General features: G+C 46.3%; 1 protein-coding gene across 1 annotated transcript in view; it reads left to right on the top strand.

Moving 5' to 3' along the window:
- Positions 1–23499, top strand: part of Itga9 (integrin subunit alpha 9) — a 322636-nt gene that overhangs the window by 242874 nt on the left and 56263 nt on the right. Inside the window, exons 20-23 of the mRNA XM_047531489.1 lie at positions 2803–2882; positions 7706–7795; positions 10081–10189; positions 19350–19457. Of these exons, the coding sequence (XP_047387445.1) occupies positions 2803–2882; positions 7706–7795; positions 10081–10189; positions 19350–19457 (387 nt within the window). The remainder of the gene's footprint in view (positions 1–2802; positions 2883–7705; positions 7796–10080; positions 10190–19349; positions 19458–23499) is intronic.

Raw genomic sequence — 23499 nt, 5'->3', positions numbered from 1 at the left:
GCTCTGCCTTTTGAAATGAAAGCTTGTTAAGCTGTTTTCCCTGCTCTGATTTGGGGGAAAAAAAAATTCTATTCATTTGTCTATTGTTTTTCTACCTTTAAAAAAAAAAAAAAGGAAAGAAAGCTTTATCCTTCTTTCCTGCCTAGGTTATAGAAGCAGCTCTTTTAATTTCTCAAACGTTTTGGTCTCAGTACCTAGTAGCTGTCTTGTCAACCAGGGGTAAGAATGTTCTAGCAAGAAGGGAGATTCACTCGTTTTTTGCAAGTCACTCAAGCCCATCAACCCCATCAAATGTACGTGCTCTAAACAACAGTGGCTGTTGTGTCCATGGTCCCTCAGTCCTCCTCCAGCTCCATTCTTCATTCTTCCCACTTTCACCCTGGGAGAAGGGGAACCTCAAGAAGTGGCAGCCCTTAGAAAGTGAATTGACACGTATCTGGCCAAGTCTGGCCATGTCCCGTTAGATTCCAGATGGGTTGTTGATGCGGATGAAGGAGAAAGACCCTGATCCTTGAATAACTTTGACCAGAGTAAAGCACATGCCCCTCACACAACCCACACACTCAGTTAATTGAAATCTTTTTGAGCAACAGAGAACAGACTCACTTGAGAAACTTTGACACCTGCCATTTCATTGTAAAATCTCACCTGTGGCACAAATCAGCCCTAAGATGTGTCTGACTGTTTCCGGTGGAGTGTGAGATTTTATTAAAATGTATTCTCAAAATAGTCAGGGAACCAATAGAATATAGTCAATTTAGGTTATATTTTTTTTTCAACTGGCAAAGCTACTACTTTCCTCCTGCATACCGATGGTTAAGACCAGCAGTGAGTCTAAACCCAGAGGCGGGGCATGGGACTCGAGGGTAAGAAAGCCCAGCATGAGACAGCAGGGACAGGGCTCCCACACGTGCCTGACATGCGTACGGTGAAAACCATTTGTTTAAGGCACCTTCCCCAAATCACTGGGTGCTCGCCACTGAGGTTGTACACTAAAGATGATGGTCCTTTCTGTGGCCCCACTTGACCTCCCCTGTCCTGCAGACCCTGAGGGGCCTTGGGTCCCAGACCACCTGCCAAGCCTCATGACTACACTGCTGTCTCTCTTGGTTGTCTGTGTGCTTCTGTAACTCGTGACACCCTGCACAGTTTCAGACCTCCATCTTTGATTTTTGACTTCTCACAAAATCGTTTGCCTCTCATGTCCCCTGATCTCTGGTGTATGTAATCTAATTCAGATCGCCTGCCAGTTCTGACTCTACTGGGACAAGACCCTGGACTCTCCCTTCCTTTGTGTCCTCCAAGCCTGTCTCCATACCCCACTCTTCCTGTGAACTGACACATCCCACTTCAAGAGAAATTTCTGTCTAAAGACCTCTGTAGATGATGACCCCATGTGATGGTCCACTGCCCATTACTCTCAAGCAGCTTTCAGTTCAGTAGGATCCAGTGTCACAAAAATCAGACCATTGCCTGGAATTCATCACATAGGAACCAAAGTAATTTAAGCAGATTAAATAAGTCCTAGACTTTCGGAGCTCAGTTGAACTTAACCATTTTGTCCAATCTCTTCTTTTTATTAGAGACATTAAGTTTCTTAGCCAAGGTCACGTAGTTTGTGGTAGAGCCTGATTCTATATGCCCCATGCATGAGTTCCTCCCATAGTCCCACATATACCTAATGTGCACATGGTGAATACCATTTGTTTAGGGCTCTCCTTAATCACTGGGTGCTCACTGAGTTGGGGCACTAAGATGATTTTAGGGAGTTCTTTAGATTATTTGGAGAGATACGTGATCAGCATTAAACAACATTGACTCTAATGTTGAGATAGCCATTACCTTTATTATGGAAGCTAGTCACTCAGACTTCTATGACAAATTACCATAGAATGGGTGGCATAGACAACAGACTTTGTCCTCACAGTTCTGAAGGCTGGGAAGTATGAGTCTGGGTGCTGGCAGACTTGGTTCCTGGTGAGGGCTTTCTCCCTGGTTTGTGGACAGCTACCTTGTCTATGCAAGGGAAGATTTTCCTTGGTGTGCATGTGGAGAGAGACAGCGCTCCCTGTCTTCTCTTCTCTGAAGGCATCTTGAGGGCCCCCTCACAACCTCATCTAGACCTGGTTACCTCCCAAAGGCCTCATTTCCAAATACCATACATTGGGAATTAAGGCTTCAGTATTTGAATTTGTGAGGGGACAGAAACATTCAGCTAATAACAGTTTCAACACTCTCTCATTCCTAACCCCCAGAGGGAGAAGGTCCCCAACACTGCTACCCTGTCTTTAACACCTCCCCATCATATTTTAAGAAAGATAGAATGGACCTTAGACTCCAAGGCCTCAGTAGCCTCTAGAATTCAACATTTTGTTTCCGTTGTATTCGTTTTTTTATTACTTGGTCCACCTTTGATGTAAATTGTTCTTTAAAAATAATCTTTAAATAATCTTTAAAGGCAAAGAAAATACAAAGTGAATGTCTGCTGATGTGCAGATGTCACAAAAATGGGAAAGATAATGCAAGAGAAATCTAGAAAGTCCTGGTTTGGCGGTTCAAATGTTACCTCCTAAAAGGGACCTCAGTGACTGAAAGGGACCATGTACCTCTCACCGAATGGGCATCAGGCTGGATTTTGCTTTGAAAGCCATACCTCTGGCCTGACTATCAGAAAGTCACACCTAGAAAATAAAACTGGTCATGCAGATGAGCCTCCGGGGATCACAGGCTGCAGACTGTTTTAGCAAACAGTGTAAGTATGGAATGCTCGCTGGTGCCAAATGTCACTTTCTTTTCCACTAGTATGAATTCAGCGTGATCTTTGATACGAGCCACCTGTCTGGGGAAGAGGAAGTTCTCAGCTTTATCGTCACTGCTCAGAGGTAAGGGGGACTTAAACTTTTTTTTAAGAATAAAATACTTACAGGACCAGGAGAGGACATGCCCTGGTCATGCTTTAATGATTCCCCAGGATGCAGAGGGGAGAGTACCAGTTACTCAACGATAAAGCCAACCACTCAGCCAGGTGGGATTAGAGCTGGAGGGTGGTGGTTGGCTAGTTCTGCTTGCACTGTTGCCACCTCCCACTGAGCTGGGAGGGGCTGCATGTCAACTGGTGAGAAGTAATGATTCTCCAGCTGAGGAGAGACAGGCCTGCAGAGGCGAAGTCCTAGTCCAAGGTCACATGGTTGGTCAGTTCCTGCTTGGCTGTATGTTTTCCAAACCAGACAGATGTCCTCTGTGTGTTGTCTGGTTGGCTCAGCTGCTTCTCGGGGACATGCCTCTGCTCCTCTTAATAGTGGGAAGGGCACCTGCAACCTGAGGTTCTGGCCACGCCTTGGGCTGAAGAGGTCCCCAAGCGATGCTCCTTGCGAGAGGGAATGTCCTGGAAGTTTAGTGGACAGATGGGGAAGGGATGGCGGGTCAGTGACTAGCCCCCGTTGGTAGCCCTCTACGGGCAACAGCTAGGTCGTGATAGACTGGAAACCCTGATGCAAGGGGAGCCATGTAGTTGGGTGAATAGGAGGGTATGAGCTTTGGCAGGGATGTGGTAGAATACCCCAGGCAACCTATTTATTTAAAATTTTGTTTGGAGCCGGTCGCAGTGGCTCATGCCTGTAGTCTCAGTGACTTCAGAGGCTGAGGCACGAGGATCACGAGTTCAAAGCCAGCCCCAGCAAAAGCGAGGTGCTAAGCAACTCAGTGAGACCCGTCTCTAAATAAAATACAAAATAGGGTTGGGGATGTGACTCAGTGGTTAAGGGTCCCTGAGTTCAATCCCCAGTACAAAAAAAAAAAAATGTATGTGTATATATATATATGTATATGATTTTAAACAGAAATGTTCCAAGAATAATGCAAGAAACTCCTACATGCCTTTTACCCATATCCACCCAACGTCAGCATGCTGCCTCATTTATCATTCTCTTTCTATATAAAAATTGTCTTAACCACCTGAAAGCACGTTTCAGAAACCATGTCCCTCCATCCCTTGCTACCCAGTATGCATTCTCCAAGGATGAGGCTCTTCAGTAGCCACCATAGAGGTATCCAGTTCAGGAAATTGAACCTTGATGCCATACAATTATCTAAACTACAGTTCATATTCCAGTCATGCCAGTTGTCCCAATAATATCTTTTTAGCCACTTTCCCACTAGTCCACAAGACTTGATTATTTTCTGTTCACCTTATTTCCAAGATTGCATAATTCATGTCCACATGAAACACAACTGTGACCTAATAGGAACACGTGCAATGCACAGGGAAAGCAGACTCCATTTCCATGGCTGGAGTCCAGACGGGCTTCTGGGGAGGTGGCGGACAGGCATGCAGTCAGAGAGTTCATGGTGCATCCTGCTGTGTCACACCGGACATGGGAGTGAGAGGGGATGGGTGGGACCATTCATGCTCAGGGGAAGACGAGGCTGGAAGAGGAGCTGGGCTGGGCACCATGGGGACAAAGGTCCTCTCAGAGAATCTGGGCTGCATTCTGACAGAGGGTAGACCTACTGAAAACTTTTTCAGAGGAGAGCGACAGGTTATAATGGCTTGACCCAGAGCATGAGGTTGTTGAATGTAATATAGAAGGCAGGTGTCCATTCAAATCTGAAGACTCTCGTTCTCCTGCCATTTCTTAGATCCACAGAAAACTCACCCCATCACTGTGCTCTCTCAGTCCTTCAAAACCTGGGGCGGCCAGTTTTCCTGGGAAGGAACATGATGTGGAAAGGATTTCCCTTGTCCAAAAGGGGGAACTACCTCCTGCTCAGCCTCATTCATGGCTCATCAGAGGGGTCAGAGAGGATGTAGAACCCAGAGTAAAATGGAGAAAAATTCATATTTTAAAATAACATGCCCGCAGAGCAGTGTTACTCTGGTCTTGGATGCACATTGGAGTCACCTGGGGAGCTTGAAGAACTTCTGGAGCCTGGTTCCCCTCTGGTCCCTGAGATTCTAATCTAACTGGTCTGTGGTATTGGGATTTATTTATTCATTTACCAGGGATGGAACCCAGGGGTGCTTAACCACTAAGCCACATCCCCAGCCATTTTTTATATTTTATTTTGAGACAGAGTCTCACTGTGTTGCTTAGGGTCTCACTACATTGCTAAGGCTGGCTTTGAACTCACAATCCTCCTGCCTTAGCCTCCCGAGCCACTGGGAATACAGGCATGTGCCATCATACCCCATCGGCATTGGGATTTTTGAAAAGGCTCAGCATGTGATTCTAATGAGCAACCAAGGCTGAGGGCCATTGTCGTCCTTTATTCTGTGCTGGACACATTATCACTCAGTAAATCTCTCTCATGCACCTACTATTTACCAGTTGCACTGCTGAGTGTGTGTCATGTAAGAAAATGGCTATAACCTACTAAATTCAAGAACATTCCCTAATGTACATTAATATTGTGACACAGCATCAGGGAGACCTAGTATTCATAACTTAAATAATTAAGTGTGAGAATTTCTAATTCCTTGAATCACAAAGGTTAAGGAGACCACACTATCTTTTAAACACACAGCAGAACACTTCAGGCACTTGTTTCTTTACAGGCTTTGGTGAAAATCTGATCTCGCTGCCTGGGAGAACACTCACCATTGACTCCTTGCTACAATGATAGGTCCTTAAAGCTCCTTATCTTGAAAGCCACAATTAAAATATCACTCGTTCCTCTCTTCCGTCACCACTCTTGGAAGGTCTCTTGCCTACTTGTAGGCTTAGGAGGGCATAAAGCAGAGACTAAACAGTGTCTCAGACGTCTCAGCTCTGCAGCCAGCAGCCTGGCTTTGCAGACCACTGGAACGTGTCCCAGCAAATGGGCTGTGGATGGCAGGGAGCCTTTTGATGTTTGGCTTTTTTATCTCAACTTTTCAACTTAGCTCATGCTGGAGCTGTTACCTGATGACAGATGAGACTGTCGGGCCAGATCTGCCAGCAACCACAGGTGGCTGGACAAAGGACAGGGCAAGGGTGGCTCTTCTATCAGGAGCCAATTGCTCAGACCTGGCAGGATGCTGAGGGGTGGAGAGGGGATCAGGCCAGCGTGGTGCCATCCCATCAACAGGGGAGTCGCCCCTGCTCCACCCATGGCGATGACTTCAAGGTTTTTATGGTCCCCCTGGGAAAGGAAAGGCAAGGAAGTTAGGCTGGGTGGGCACCTGACCCTGCTGCTGATACAGGGTGTGGCTGCAGAGGGGAGGGACTGATGTCATCCCTACACAGAAGACAGATGAGGATCCAGGAGCAGTGACTGTGGCCCTGCAGGGTCAGAGTCACAGCGCACCATTGTTTCAGAACAATAGAGAGAAGGAGGGAGGATGTGAGAGCTATTTAGGTACTGTTGCCATTCAGCACTTGCTGAATGGGAGAGGAAGGCCGAGGGGTGGGGAGAGGGCGCGGGGCAGGCAGGACTCAGCAGATGCTCAGGGGACTGCGTGGTGGGGAGTGATCAAGACCTGCCATGTCTGAACCTCAGCTGGTCCGGGCCTCTTAGGTCATACTCCTGGAGCGTGAACCTGGCTTTTGACTGGGATCTCCCATTCATTCCTGTGGTGGAACCAGCTCTGAGTGCTGGTTCAGCAACAGGCAACAACAGCCCTGCCTTTTCCCAGGACATCTGCTTCCCTGGGAGAATCACCGCAATTCAGGTTAAAGGGCAGGGAAACTAGGTCTTTTCTCTCTCTTCCTCCTCCCCTCTGTTCCCCTAGCCTGGTGTCAGGAGAAGAAATCATGGTGGAAAGAGCATGAACTGGTTGGAGTCTCAGCTCTTTCTGGCTTGCATTGTGACTGTAACCTGTCTGAGCTGCTCCTTGCCTGTCAAAGGTGGTCCTCCCTCCCCACCTGTGGTCACTGTGAAGTTGCGGTGAGATCGTGCTGAGAAGTGCCCAGCACAGTATCTGGCACACCGAGGCCACTCGGCAGCAGCATCTTCCTGTGCTCCCCATTCCAGAAAATCCTCACAGGAATCCACATTCTGTGTCTTCTCCCTGAGTGCTGGGGATGCCTGGGTGACAAATGCTACAGTGGAGTCTGTTGCAAGAGTGTCTGGGATGTTTATCGAGGCAGGGTTGCCAGGTTGCCTCTCTCCAGGGCTTGACTGTCCGTGGATGAGGACTGAGCCCTCCAGGTGGCAAACAGCAACCCCTTGCCTGGCTGCAGAGCCCTAAGCTCCCTGGTCCACTCTTCGTGGGACAAGCATGCAGATGCAGCTCACACAGCAGGTGATCTACCTGCACACCCACAGGACAACATCTGACTCGGCTCCTGCCACCCTGCCAAGGTTTCTCTGGCTGGATTCTGCTTACCTGTGAGGCAGGGAGGTGCCAGGGAATTCAGGTTCCTTCCTGCCCTCTCCTCAGCAGCTCCTAGGAGTTAGTGAATGAAGGCCCAGCTCCCGCACCCCCCCATGGGGATGGCTGAGGTGTGTGTGCTCCGCACTGCTCCCAGGGTCCCCTGGGAGGCAAGCCCTAGCTCACCTGGGGTACTTCCTGGGGTCAACTTCCGAATAAGCCACTTGCCCTCATGTTTTTGTGAGTGGAACACCAGTAAGACAGCAGAGTGTCTGTGTACAGGGGACTCTACCAAAAATGGAACTGGAGACAAGTTCGTGGGGTCTGTCCTTGGCTCTGGTGTGGGGCAAGCAAGCCCGCTACTGGCTGGCTGTCTGGCTCTGGCCAGCGTTCATTCATTCTCTCCCCACACAGTGGCAACGTGGAGCGCTCCGAAGCCCTGCACGACAACACCCTAACGCTGACAGTGCCACTGATGCACGAAGTGGACACATCCATCACTGGGTGAGTATCCCAGCCCTGGGTTGCCAGCACACAAACAGGGGTGTCCTCCAGTAGAATGCTCTGCATCTCCTGTGTCTGCACATGGAGCCAGCTAGGAGCCTGCAGCTGCCACCTTCGTGGAGCCTTGAAAAACAGAATGAACAGAAACAGTGACTTACTCTCTCTCTGTCCTTATTTCTCCTGTGACCCAGCTACTCACCCACCTGGTTGGTAGCAGAAGTCTGATGACAAGTTTAAACTCCATAACTTCTTTGAACATTCCGTACATTTTTATGTACTTCTGTCCTCAGCATCAGCACCTCCACCCCTACCCCCACTGCCACGGAATGCCATAAGGTGACAGGTAGCACGGTTCCTGGGATTCAAATCTCAGCCAAAACTTGTTGGGCCAGAGGTTGCAGCCAGATGTGTCCCTCAGCTCTGGCTCACTGGAGGGCTGCCTATCTTAATTACTTCCCAGTTGGTGCTGGCTTTGCGTGCTTCTGCGAACTCTCTCTGCAAAGCTGAGATGGTTCTGCTTGATGGCTGTCTGGTCTGGAACAGACAGGGGAACCAGCACAGTGGCCACACCACCTGTCTGGATGAGGTCCATGGCTCAGGGCTGCTGGCACTGTTGGAAAGCAGGACTGTAGGCTCTGGTCTGTAGGGACCCACAACAACCCGGGTCCATTTTCAGCCAAAGCCCAGGCCTGGAAAAATGAGAACTCAGTTCCTGTTTCCGGCTTCAGCAAACAGAATACACCCATACTTCTTTGATAGTGGAAAAAAGATTTGCACAGTTGGTTTAGATCAAATGAGGACCTGTTGAACCCTTGACCCAAATGCATGCTGAACTTTCTGGAGGTTCACAGTTTCTCGTTTTTCAGTCTTCAAGTGCTTCTGGGTCCCAGTCTTGACTGGAAGTGGAAACTTTGACCTGTCGTGGGAGGAGCCATCCTGCCCTGGCTCCCGCTCTGTGGGGATCCAGCAGAGCCAGGGGCCCTGCCTTTCTGCTCCTGTGCTCTTGGCATTTCATCGCATTTTTTAGACACGAGGCGTTGCTGGAATATGTTTTCAAATTAGCATATACTTGCCTCTGTTCACAGTTCTATTTTTAACCCTATGGTTTATTTATTTGTTCTGTCCAAGGCACAGTGAGAATATACCCAGAATCCAGGCCCTTCCTTGGGGATAAAGAGAAAACGCCTCCCACGCACACTTGATCGTGTTGTCAGGTCTTCGGGGAGACCTTGTTGGGAGGTGTTAACAGCCCCTGCTGAAGCCATCAGTTAAACAAATGAGTCAACCTCTGATCTTTCCAGAAACATAAAACAGGATGAGTTCAAATGAACCAGTTCTTGCCATTTGGCAACGCTGAAAACTCACTGTTTCTAAAATAATAGACTTGACTTGAAAATAGATGGGTTGTTGTCTATTTGGATGTGGTCCCCCAAACCTTACATTGTATTTAGGTGAGCTGCTTCAGGCTGCTGGGATTTATTATTTGGGGGTATAAGTCTGAGCTTCATTGCTTCTCGGGTTTGTTCACATAAGCAATGATGAAAGTATTGCTACAGACCGAACTGCAATTCTTAATCACCACTGAGGTAACCACTGTCTGAAACCTTAGAAAAATGCCATTGTGAATTGGCTTAGCTTTCAGGTGCCTAATTTCTAGTAATCATGGTAGTCTGACAAATTTAAGTTTTTTGAATAAATTTGTCACAGAGTGGGACTTAGGGTGCCAAATACAGAATTTGTTTACATTTATTTCTTTAAAAAGTATTATAGGCCTCCTTGACCCCTGAAATGTTTTTCAAGTGACAAAACAGAATATGCATAAATTTGTAGTCCAGTTTTGGAAAATATTGCCATGGCTTTGATTTTTTTCTTAAAATATTTTTAGTTATACATGGACACAATACCTTCATTTTATTTATTTATTTTTATGTGATGCTGAGGATTGAACCCACTGCCTCAGACATGCTAGGTGAGCGCTCTACCACTGAGCTACAACCCAGGCCGACTTTGATTTTTAATACCTCCTCATTTTAGAAATGTCATCCCAGTGTATACTGTAGATGTATCTTATGGATGTGACCTAAAATGAAAAGACATACTTGCAAAGTCTGGTTAGGAAGCACAGACTGACTGTGTCCATTCACAGGAGAGAGAAATCACAGTCAGAGGGGAAGCATCTGGTGGGAGTCATGGAATGAAGCAGACAGATGATGGTTTCCAGGGCTGCAGTGACCTTGCCGTGGACTGTGGGTAGGGATGACGGCCTTCATGCTTTCTTCTTTCAGAATCATATCTCCAACCTCCTTTGTGTACGGTGAGTCTGTGGACGCCTCCAACTTCATTCAGCTGGATGACCTGGAGTGCCATTTCCAGCCCCTCAACGTCACCCTTCAGGTACCCTCCCCAAAAAACCCCTCTGTCACTGGGAGCCAACAGAAGGCCCATGGGACATGTCTCCTACTGAAAGGCAACCAAAAGGCCAGGCTGTTTTCAGGGGAAATCCCAGCTTGGTTTGCTGGTGTGTGTGTGTGCGCGCGCGTGCGCGCGTATTCATGTGTGCATGGGTGTGCGTGTGCTCTCTGTAAACACACACAGGCGTCTCCTCTACTTTTCAAGACTTGAAAGGAGAGCCACATGATGAAGAGCAACTTCCCCCAAGAAGGCCTCTGGATGGCTGAGGCCTAGGCTCAAAGGGGTCCCATAGGACCCCTTTCTCTTCTCCATCATTCAGCTTGGGCTCAGGGGAGTCCCAGAAGTTTTGCTCCATCCTCCTCTTCCTGGGATTTTCATGCTGACTCAGCCAGAAGCCCACTCCTCCCCAGGGGAACAGCCTTTCAGAAGTGCGGTTTTTATGAGGGCAAAAGCAGGGTGAGCCCGTGTGAACCCCCTACCCACCACCACCTGGGAAGAAGCCTGCTGCTTCCTCATTGAGCCAGGGCCGGCTTATCTCAGTCCCTTATCTCCAGCAGGTCCACTGAGTGTGGACATTATGAGGTACATTGTCCCTTCTCTGAATTTGGGGTTGGCAAACTTTCTGAAGAAAGCCAGAAAGAAGTGTTTTAGACTTTGTGGGCTGCACAATTTCTATGGCCACCGTTCAGCCATGCTACTGAGGCACAAAAGACGCCGTGTCAGTCATCTTTTCTTTGCTGTGGTCAAAATATCTGACAAGAACCACTTAAAGGAGGAAAAGTTTATTTTGGGTCATGATTCCAGAGATTTAGTCCATGGTCAGCTGAGTCTATTACTCTGGGCCCAAGCTGAGGCAGAACATCATGGAAGAGGGTAGAGGAGTCCTGCTGTATTCATTGCAGCCAGGAAGCAGAGATAGAGTGGAAGGGGCCACCAATAAGATGCACTCTTCCAGGGTACACCCCTAGTGACCCACCTCCTCCAGCCATGCCCCACCTGCCGGCAGTTACCACCTAGTCAGCCCCTTCAAACCAGGATGAACTGAGTAGATTACAGTTTCACGATGTCATCATTTCACCTCTAGATATTCTCACATTAACATAGGAGATTTTGAGGGCCACCTCATATCCAAACCATAACAGCAGCTCTGGACAATACATAAACAAAACTTCAGTTTATGAACACTGAAATTAACATTTCATGTACTTTTTTACATGTCATGAATGCCATTGTGCTTTTGACTTTTTTTTTTTTTTTTCTTGCTCCAACCATTGATTGATGTGCAGGCTATACTACAGGCATTGGACCAGACTTGTCCTGTAGGTCACAGTTTGCTGATCCCTGCTTTTAAAGTGTGCACTCTCAGCCCAGCCGTTCAACATTTGACTGTAAATATAAAGTTTGAGGGAGGTCAGCATTGTCCAGTCCATTCTTCTTAAAGGACAAATGAGAAAATGTAGGCCTAAGCAAGAAAGGATGTGCTCGAGGTTCCAGAATTGGGTGAGGCAGGACTGGGCCAGGACTGGTCAGGCATTGACCAGGCCCCACGTGGCCAGAGCTGTGGATGAAATAAAGGAGAAATGACTTGTCTCATCACCCAGAGTACACTGAAGCCCACATCTTACATCCCCCAGTTCCAGCCCCCAGAACTCTTCACTGCCTCTTCCATCCTTCCCCATGGAGAGAATGGTTTCCTACCCTTGTGGCCCAATAATTATTATTTTCTTTTCCTGTGGCCTCTCCTAAGTGGATTTAGGGACTGACAAATAATGATGGGGTAAGGGTACAAGAGAATGAGGCAATAAAACATTTGTGGGCTCTTGCAAACAATGGTCTCCCTCTCTCCAGAGTTCTCACACAGGCAGAACTGAAACCATGATGGATAACACATGTCCCCGGCTCAGAGAGGATGTACCTGACCAGCTAAGCTCCAGCTGTCACACTCTGCCCTTGATTTACAGGGGAGAAAGGGAAAGATGAGGTTTGGGCTTTCTTTGGAGACTGACAGCTGTGAATCACACCTCTGTGTCTCTGAATTGCTTCTCAGAGTTTATGTATCATTTCCTTTGCTTTTTGCAATTGGCTAGAAAGCAGCTAAAAAGACCAAGTGAATTTGTTTCACTTTAATTGTTTATATTCTCTTCTCATAATTTTTGAGATGTCTTGCAATAGAAGATCCCGTCCAGAAAATTGTTTAGAATAGTTCAAAAGATGCAGACCCTTAATGAAGAAGGGTTGGGAGTCTGCAGAAGAAAATGAAGGGAATAGTAGTTACAGGGAAGATACTGTTATGTCCTGCTGGGGGAGGGAACAAAAAGAAATCTGAGGGCACACAGTTTATTCTTCCAGTTGTTTCCCTAAAGGTACTTTTACAGGGAGTTTAACCTTTGATGTTCAGGCCCATAGCTTTCTTCTCATCTGACCTGAAACGGGACCCAGGCTGGAGTCTCCGGTACCAGGACTGAGCGATTGGCATGACCCTGGGGTAAATTCCCCCTGGGCCATTGTCTGAGGAGGTACAAAGCATTCAGTCCAAGTTTGAGTGAGGCGGCGGAGTCTGGGAGATTGACAGAAGTACCATTGATCAGAGGGTTGGTCCCTCTGTGTTAGCAAAGCCCACCATCTCCTTGAGAGGTCTCTGATGACGTGTTTTTTTGGTATAATTGCTGTTATGTTGTCCTGCAGGTAGGTCACTGACGAGTGTTGGTGGTAATAACAACCAAGAGATGTAGATAGGGGAGAAAAGGGTCAGAAATATGGAGAATTTTCAATTTGCTTTTTCCATATTCCATTTCCTCCTTTCTGAAGAACAACACAGGAATTCTCTTAAGTACAGAGTTTCCTTGTCTTTTAAAGTCCATCTTCAACAAGCAACATGGTTGTTTAAGGACTCCGCCATAAATGCAGATGGGAGAAAGAGATACTAGTCTTGGGTCTGCTTCCTACATTTCACCAGGGTGTTGTTGTTGTTGTTGTTGTTGTTTAACAGAGACATAATAATTAGTTGACCATTGACAGACTTTGTTTTTGGATTTTGTTTCTGCATTAGATGTCAAAGCATTTCCCCATCCGTAAGTTGGGGCGGGTGGATAAGGCAGTTGTTACCCATGAACATTTCTATTTCTAGAAAATCCAATGTTAAGATATTGTTAAAATAAATATGATAATTCAGCTCTCGCCTCCCCTGACTCTGATGAGCGACACAGGGGATGAGCAAATGCTTTTCTTTTTTGCCTACCCCGCATTCAGGCTCACTAATTGGGATTCCCAGACATGTCAAGAGGGTTCTTTTCAGTTCTGTGTTCTCCTGTTTCACTTCAAATTAGTTATTTCACTTGTGGTTGGAGACTCCTTCCCTGTCTTATGTCTTAGGGTTGTTGTTTTTGGTGAATCTTGTTCTTTTTGAATCAAGAGTTGGCAACTACCACTCATCTGCTCTATCAATGTTTATCTATTCTTCGAAACAGAACCAGCTACTGTTCTTCTAGGGAAGCGCTGGCTGGAGCTAGCTGCTCTTACATCCTGTCACATGCAAAGACCTGGTTAGATTTCCGCCCTTATTCTGACTCTGCCCTTCTGACTTCAGCCTCCCAGTCACCTTGAACCCTGAATTCTGTCTAGCCCCCAGGCTGCCAGCCAGCATTTCCTTTCTTCCTCTCTCCCACTCATCTGACATTTTTTTTTGTTGACATATTAAAAATTGTATAATTTGTACTCTTCTTTTTAAAGAATAACATCATTACTGAGCGATTATTACACACCTTAAAGTTTACCTGCTCGAAGCATCTGGTTCAGTGACTTTTAGTATGTTTACAGAATGATGTTTCCATCATCACATTTGAATATTTGAACATTTTCATCACCTCTATACCCACTAGCAGTATACAGGCATACCTTGAAAATGTTATGGGTTTTGTCCAAGACCCTTGCAATAAAGCAAATATCCCAATAAAGTGAGTCACAGCAATTTTGGGGTTTCCCAGTTCACATACAAGTTATGCTTACACTATAGTGTAGCCCATTAAGTGCACAATAGCTTTATGTCAAGAAAACAATGTATATACCTTAACTTAAAAATACTTGATTACACATAATGGGGCGTGGGAGGGGTTAGTTTTAGGGTTAGAGTGAGGGTTAGGGAGGGGGGCAAGAATGGGGGAAGGAAGGACTGTATAGAGGGAAAAGAGGGATGGGAGGGGTGGGGGAAGGGGAAAAATAACAGAATGAATCAACCAACATCACCCTATGTAAATTTATGATTACACAAATGGTACGCCTTTACTCTATGCACAAACAGAGAAACAACATGTATCCCATTTGTTTACAATAAAAAAAAATTACTTGATTACTATAAATTGATAATGGTTGGCTGAGCCTTCAGTGGGTTGTAATCTTTTTGCTGGTGGAGGGTCTCACCTCGATGTTGATGGCTGCTGACTGATCAGGGTGTTTGTTTCTAACGCTGGACGTGGCTGAGGCACAGTGCATGTTGATGAACTCTTTGTCCATGAAAGATTTTGCTATAGTGAGCAATGCTGTTTGGTAGCATTTTACCCACAGTGGAACTTCCTTCAAAATTAGGGTCAGTTTCCTTTAACCTGCCACTGCTTTAATCAACTAAATCTACGTAACATTCTAAATCCTTGGTTGTCATTTCAATGATATTCACAGCATCTTCCCCAGAGGCAGATTCTGTCTCAGAAAACCATTTCTGTTGCTTAGGCATAAGAAGTGGTCCCTCATCCATTAAAGTTTTCACGTGAGTTTGCAGCAATTTGAACACATTTTAAGGCTGTAGTCTAATGAGAGTTCTCTTGCTGTTTCCACCATGCCTGCAGTTACTTCCCCGACAGCAATCTGGGACCCCTCAAAGTCATCCATGAAAGCCGGCATCACCTTCTTCCCAACTCCTGTTACTGTTGGAATTTTAACCTCCCACCGTGAACCATGAATATTCTTAATGATTAGGCCTGCTTTTCAATTTGCTTTGCTCAGATTCATCAGAAATCACAATCCATGACAACTGTAGCCTTAGAAAGGGATTTCTTAACTAATAAGAATTGAAAGTTGAGATTGCTCCTTGATCCCTGGACAACAGAGTGGGTGTTGTGTTGCTAGTCATGGATGCAACATATCTGATCTTATAGTACATTTCCATCAGAGCTCTCCAGAGACCAGGTGCATTGTCAATGAGCAGTAATATTTTGAAAGAACTCTTTTTCTGAGCAGTAGGTCTCAACAGTGAGCTTAATATATTCTGCTAACCCTGTCGGGAATAGATGTGCTGTCATCCAGGCTTTTTGGTCTACTTAAACAGCACGGAGACAGCAGGTTTAGTGTAATTTTGTTTTGTACTGGGGATCAAACCCAGGGTACTTAACCATTAAGCCACATCCCCAACCCTTTTTAATTTTTGAGATATGGTCTTGCTAAATTACCGAAGCTTACAATCAAACTTGCAATCCTCCTGCCTCAGCCTCCCGAATCACTGGAATTACAGGTTTGCACTACCATGCCTGGCAGATTCAGTGTAATTTTTAAGGGCCCTAAGATTTCCAGAATGGCAAATGAGACTTGACTTCAACTTAAAGTCACCAGTCTCCAGCTGCGTTGGTGCCTAATAAGAGTCAGCCTGGTCTTCAAAGTTTTGAAGCCAGTTATTGGCTTCTTCTCTCTAGCTATGAAAATTCTAGATAGCATGTTCTTCCAAAGTAAGACTCATTCATCTACGTTAAAATCTGCTGTTGTGTGTAGCCACCTGCATCAGTTACCGCAGATAGATCTGAATAACTTGGGGCAGCTTCTCCATTAGCACTTGCTACTTCACCTTGCACTTTCCTGTTATAGAAATGCCATCTTACCCTAACCTTCATGAACCAATCTCTGCTCGGTTCAGACTTCTCTTCTGCAGCATCCTTCTCTCTCTCAGCCTTCCTAGAATTGGAGAAAGTGATGGCCTTGCTCTGGATTAGGCTTTGGCCTAAGGGAATTTTGGGGGCGATCACTCTATCCAGACCAATGAAATTTTCTCCATGTCAGGAATCATGCACGTGTTCACTGGAGGAGCACTTTGAATTTCCCTCGAGAAAGTTTCCTTTGCATTTATAACTTGGCTAACTGGTGAAGAGGCCCAGCTTCTGGCCTGTCTCGGCTCTTACATGCCTTCCTCATCGAACTTAATCACATTTCACTTGTGATTTAAGTGATGTGCAACTCTTCCTTTCACTTGAGAATTTAGAGGCCACTGTAGAATTATTAAGGCCTAATTTCAATATTGTTGTGTCTCAGGAGATAGGAAGGACTGAGAAGGAGGAGGGAGATGGAACAGCTGTTGGTGGAGAAATCAGAGCACACACATTTTTCAAATACGTTTGCTGTCTTATGTGGGCACTGTTCATGGCAGCCAAAAACAGTTATGATAGTGACATCAAAAATCACTGACCGGGCTGGGGAGATAGCTCAGTTGGTAGCGTGCTTGCCTTGCAAGCACAGGGCCCTAGGTTCAATCCCCAGCACCGCAAAAAAGAAAAAAAAAAAAAAAAAATCACTGACCTTGGGGCTGGGGATGTAGCAGGGAGAGAGCACTTGTCTAGTATCTGCAAGGCCCTGGGCAGGTCTCCAGCACTGCAAAAGTAAAAACAATCTCTGACCACAGATCACCGTTACCACAAGAGATAAAATAATCATGAAATAACTTAAAATAGGGTGATAATTAACAAAATGTGACACATTAACAAAATACAGGCATATGCTCCTGGGAAAATGGCACCGATAGATTCTCCTGAAGCAGGGTTGCCCCAAACTCTCGTAAGAAAACACAGTGTCTTCAAAGCACAATAAAACAAAGTATAATAAATTGAGGTAAGCCTGGATTAATTTCCTATTTCTGCCGTAACAAATTACCACAAAATGAGTGACTTTAAACAACGCACATTTATTATCATATAGCTCTGGGAGACAGAAGTCCAAAATGGGTCTCACAGGGCTAAAATCAAAGTCTTGGCCAGACTGTGTTTCTCACTGGAGGGTCTGGGGAGGATCCATTTCTTGCCTTTTCCAGCTTCTGGAGGTTGTGCGAATTAGTTGGCGCAAGGCCCCTTCCATCTTCAAAGGCAGCATTGACCGGTTAAATCTTTCTCAATGGGCTCTCTCTCTGATTCTGACTTTTCTGCCTCCCTTTTCTCTCTATAAGGGCCTTTGTGATTAAATGTGCCCCCAGGGATAATCCTAAATAATCTATTTAAGGTCATCTGATTGGCAACCATAATTCCATCTTTTCATGTAACATAATGTTCACAGGTTCTGCAGAGTAGGACACAGTCATCTTTGAGGTCTTGTTACTCTGCCTGCCAATCACACTCCCCAGTCTCCCTATCCTCAACCCTGGGCTTCTTTCTGACCCACCATTTCTTTCTTCCTTTTTTCTTCCATATTTTACTTGTGATCAGCCTTTTCTCTGTCTTCTTGCTCTTTTTGGTTTCTTTCTGGCTCCCTCCCTTTCCCCTATTTCTTGGGAGATGACTGGCTTCTAGGGGTAGAAAACAAAAAGAATGATAGACAAGAGAAGAAGGGGAAAGTTTTATAGGACCAAATGCTGGGATAGAAAAGAGATGCAGATGTCATCAAACTGTATTAATACATGACTAACTATAAATTGCGCAGAAGCCAAGTGAGCCACCTAGTGCAGTAAAAGCAGTCCTTTCTGTAAATTAGATCACTTGGTTTTAGGATGACTTACTTGGTCTTTGAAGGTCTCAGTTACCTCTGACTGTAAAAGGAGGAGGTTAGACATCAGTGGTTCTCGGGTGGTTTCTGGGTCAGCAGCAGCAGCAGCATCTCCTGTGTGTATGTGTATTTCTGTTTGTTTGTTTGTTTCCTGTTACTGGGGACTGCACTCAGGTACACTCTACTGCTGAGTTACATTGCCAGTGCGATCAAGCTTTCTGGTCCAGCGAGGGGCCAAGGGGGATTGGAAAATAAAGATTCACAGACACAGATCCTAAAGATTAAGCTGGGATCAGGTGGAGCTCTGCCCTGTAATGAAGATGTAGATACAAAGAGTTACCCCAGCAATCTTTATTTATATATATCTCATTATCAGGTTAAAGACTATGCAACCATTATTCTTTGTATGCAGGAAAGTTACAGAAACTAGGACATTTATGTAGCTTTTCCACAGTTGCAATCCACAGTCTCAAAGTGCAATGTTAGGAGCTTTGTGTAGCTCTCAAGAAAGTCCATTGTTAAAAGTTACTGTAAAGGGGCAGGAACAGGAGAAGCAGAGCTGGTGAAACACTGTGGTTGTCTAGCATAAGAATTCCTTCCTTTCCGGGAGCTGTGTGCCTGAGATGGAGGTCAGAGCTGATAGGACTCTTGCACAGAGCCTCCTCATGCAGGGCATTGCCACAGCAGCTAAGCATCCTGTGCCCTTGCACAGAAACATTCCCAGGCACCAGGCATGCCACAGTCATGAGGTCATCAGAGACCCCCAATCCCAGTCACTGCTCTCCTGTTCTCTGTCACCGCTCTCCACACTACATCCCAACCCTTTTTGTTTTTTATTTTGAGATAGGCCTTGCTAAGTTACTGAGGCTGGCCTTGAACTTGTGATCCTCCTGCCTTACCCTCCCGAGTAGCTGGGATTATGGGTGTGCACCATGGCTCCCAGCTTCCTGGGAACTTACTAGAAATGCTGGTGCTTCACCCCACCTATTGCCTCAGAAGCTCTGGGCATGACCCCCCTTTCACCGCTCACCACCAATCTGTGTTTTAAAAAGTCTCTTAGGTGATTCAGATGTTATCCTGAAACTTGAGAACCACTGAACTAAATTATTATGTCTGCATGCCCACCAAATATAATAGTCTAATTTATTGGCATGTCAAAATAAATAAATTTTTAGTTAGAAGAGGATGAGAAAATGTTAAAAGGGAATGGCGATTTGAAAGTTTGGGATTTTTTAAAGTGCCTGTTTGAAGGATTTCCATTCTGTTAAAATTCCCCACCATTTAGCATCTTGTTTCACCTAAGTTATGGCCTAGATCCAAACTCTAGAGCTTCTGTGTGTGGAGTACATATTGCAGGACGTGAAATGAAGGTGTCTTATTTCCACTAAAATGTGCTCCGTGTGTTTCGCACCCACAGGTCTATAACACTGGCCCGAGCACCCTTCCTGGGTCATCTGTCAGCATCTCCTTCCCCAACCGACTGTCGTCTGGTGGTGCAGAGATGTTTCAGGTCCAGGAGATGATGGTGAGTTCTCTATTTTCTCAGTTGCTTTCAGCCTTGCATCAGCCTCTTCAGATTTTGTACCCCACCCACCCCAACATCCACCCTGAGGACAGAGAACCTAACTCATTCTACCCTGTGGAACATACCGGAGGAAGCCAGGGGACCTGGGACGCCTGAGTTTTGCTATTGAGGCAGTTGGGTTAATGCTGTGGGGTGGGGAAATGGCTGGTTGTCAACCTGCCTCCTGGAATGGGCTTCACTGGCTCTGGGAACCCCTGGAGGCTTGCAGGTGTCTGCCTTTCTCGAGGAGAAGATCCACAGCCTTCATAAAGATTCTCAAAGGGCTACTGACGCCCAGGGATAAAGGTTAATTCATCAGATGTAAGTGTAGGTTGCAACTCAGGTTCACCTGTGGCGTATGCCCTTCTGTCTGACCCTGAGTCCACAGTAGGTGACTTTGTCTCAAGGGTTTGATAACTGGAACGTGGTCGTTGCTGCCCACCCCCGTCTAGGACATCACTTTCTCTCAGCTTCCCCTTTCTCGCTGGCCTTGCTCCTCATCTCCCCACCTTCTGGGGGGCCTAGGGTCTCCTCGATTCTGCACACTGTCTCTGAGCTCTCATCCAGAGTCATGGCTTAACATCCAGTGTGTGCTGACAGCACCAACTCTTTCCAGCCCAGACCCCTCCCATGAACTCCAGATGTGGATAGCCAACTAACTTCAGCCCATTTCTACCTGGATGCCTGACAGGTATCTCAATTTTATCCAAAAGGGAGCTCCTTATAGTACTCTTCTGTCATCATGCTTTTTTTTTTTTTTTTTTTTAATCGTTGCTGATAACATAATACCCAGACTTGGCAGGCTATAAAGGAAAGTTTTATTTTGGCTCATGATTCTAGAAGTCCAAAGTTGAGGGGCCTCATCTGTTGATGACCTTCTTGCTAGGAAAGTCCTAAGGTGACACAGGTCATCACATGGTAGAAACAGCATGCATGTAAATGTCTCTCTCTCCCTGCTGCCTCCTTTCTCTCTTCCTCTTATTATAAAGTCACCAGTATTCAGTCATGGAAGTAATCACCCCTGATGACTTTAGCCCTAATCACTTCCCAAGGACCCCAGCTCTACACACCATAATCAAATTAAGTTTCCACCCTCTGGATGCCTTACAGCGGAAATTAGACCCCAAGGTGGGTTTCTCAAGGGGCAAGCCATATCCAAACCATAGCACTTTCCAAACCTGCCCTCCCACAACTTCCCTACCTCAGCACATGGCGACTCCGTCCTCAGTTGCTTAGATCAGAAAGCTTGAATCATCCTTAATGCCTCTCTTTTTCTTATACTTCACATCTGATCCATCAGCAAGCCTAATGTCTCCACTTCACAACAAATCCAGAAGGTTACCACTGTTTACACCTGGTCCAAGACAGCAGCATCTGTTACCTAGGTTATTGCAGTAGCCTCCTTCTTGGTCTACCTGCCTCTGCCCTGGACCTAGCAGGGCAATTCTTCCAGAATGTGCGTCAGGTAATGGCACACCTCTGCTCAAAACCTTCCCATGGCAGCAGCTCCACTGACCCCATAGTCTCTCACCAGTCACTCTCTGGCCTTATCTGGCAGAAAGATGTGGTAGTGCAAAACTTCTTGCATTCTGGTGCCTAGGAAATAAAGAAGAAGGGATTGGGAGTGAGCTATATGCCTAAGGGCACAACCACAAGGACTCCCTCCCTCCAACTAATACCCACCTCTTAAAGTTTCCACCACCACCCAATAAACCGTTCAGCTTTGGCTCCATCAAGGGATAAATCATTGATGAGTTCAAAGCCTTCATGGTCCAATTACTTCCTCAGAGCCCCACCTCTGAACATTGATGAATTGGGGACCAAGTCTTTAATACATGATCTTTGGGGAGACAGTCCAGATCCAAACCCTAAGAAAATCTCAAACAGGAATGAATTCCTTTGCTAAGTAATTTGATTTTTGATGGCTGAGAATGCTTTAATATGTCCAATTCGCGTTCTGGTATCAGAGTGTTCTGGGAGCCCTTGTGTCCCAGTCTCCAGAGTGACTCCATGTAAGGGTGGTGCCTCCTGCTGAGCCCCTGGAAAGAATGGGGCACAGAGCTTGGGAGAGTCTCCGACAGTCTCTCCTTTTGAGAGACTCAGGAAAGCATTGCTCTTTATATGAGTACGGAAGGGACAGCCAGCCAGATAGAGGGACAGTCTTTCCTTAGATTGCTTGAAAATTGGGGCAGCAAGCCCACAGCATGTGACACATCTGAGCAGAGTCGAAGACGACGCTGCCCACAGGGCGGAGGCTCAGAAAGCATTGTGTGATGCTGTCATGGTTTCTGGCATGGCTCTTCTCTTGGGTCACACGGGCCAGAAACCAGAACCATGTGAATGTTGAATGTAGAACAAGTTCCCCGCCAGCCTGAGTTGCCTGTTGAATTGGTTATAACCCTCAAACAAACCATGTACTCTAGTCTACCCTCTGAATTTTGTTTTTATGTGCTGGGAACCCCTGCCTCGCACGTGCTGGGCAAGGAAGTTTTCTACCACTGTGCTATGCCCCAACCCTCCCTCGCCTTCTTAAATGTTATTAATCATTCTAACATTCCAACATCTAGGAATGGTCTCCTAAGGCATGCTAAGAGTTTTCAATAAAACTTCTATAATGTTGTAGACAGAGAGTTTTTCCAAAGGCCAAAAATACTTGTTGACCAAAACAGGAAATCTCAGTCACTTGGATTCTGAAGGTACCTCGGAACCAAGCACACTCTTTTTCCTCTTTACCAATCATCAGGCCAAGGAAGAGCCACTGGAAAGGACTCTGGAGCACATTTCTAAATGGCTGGCTTTCATGGAAGGTTTTAGACATGGTTTTCCTGAAGATTTGCAGCACTGCCTGTCAGTCAGTCTAGCAGAGTCCACCCTCAGGCTCTGCGTGGTGTGAGCTGGCTGTGGTCTGCTCTTTGTGTTTGCTCCTTGGATTTTTAAAACTACATACAGCCTGTGATAGAATTCTCTAGGGTGCCAAACCAGATGAGCAGACCAGCTCATGGCATTTGCGTGTTACAAAAAAGCAAATCCACTGGCAAATGTCACTAAGCAAGTAACAAAGCTCTTTCTTCTATATAATTGTCACTGGAGGCCAGAATGATGAGACCTGACACGAAAGACAAGGAGACATGCTGCAGTGATGGAGCAAGAGTCCCAGATGCTTGTTTCATAGGCCCAAAGCTAGCTTACCCTTCGCCTTCCGTTTCTAAGAGCAAGGGCATCCTGCCGCTCAGCAGAGTCCCCAGCCCTGGCCCACCCTTGCCTAGCAGAGCCTGAGAATGTTCACAGGGTCCAGGGATACTTAGAGCTCCTTATGCTGCCCACTTTGGCCTCCTGGGACTACAAATGGAGCAGGGCATTCATTCTGTGGATTTTGGGTGGCTTAGTGCGAGTCAAACTCAGTCCTCTTGGAGAAACCGGGGCTGCTTCTCCAGGTGCACCCTGAAGCCTGGTGGCATTCCCTCCCACCCCCACTCCTAACCACCGCCATTCTCAGCCTTTGGCAGGCTACTTAGCACCAGGCACCAGCTGGACACGTTAAGCCAGCTGAAACCCAGAAGCAGATTATAGCATGGAGGGAGCACCTGTCTGGCATCCCTCCCCATACCCCAGGGGACCCTCAGAGTGTTGCTCTCCCTGCAGCAGTGCCCTTGGCATCCGCACTGCCTGGTCATCATCCATGTAGAATGGTGGTCTTGCTGACTCAGGGGCCTGGGCTAGCCCCAACCTTTGGCCCTGAGACTGGCAGTTTTCTATCACCAGAGCATCTTCTGTGCTTGTCTGAAGGATGTCTTCAAGTCCAGATGTTTGTGAGTGAAAATTGCTTGCATAGGAGAAATATTTTTGAGTATCCTAATGAAGTGAGACCACTCCGTACTCTAAACCTGTGTTCAGGATTGTCTTTCTTTATAGAATGATCCTGAGCCCCACCACTCTGCTTGTTTTATTTAGCAACAGAGCCATGATGGTGACCCTAGGAAAGACCATTAATTTCCACTGCTTC

This window comes from Sciurus carolinensis, chromosome 17, assembly GCF_902686445.1.
Source record: "Sciurus carolinensis chromosome 17, mSciCar1.2, whole genome shotgun sequence".
NCBI lineage: Eukaryota > Metazoa > Chordata > Mammalia > Rodentia > Sciuridae > Sciurus > Sciurus carolinensis.
The sequence above is the reverse complement of the archived record's forward strand: the minus strand, read 5'-3'. Positions and strand labels throughout refer to the sequence as shown.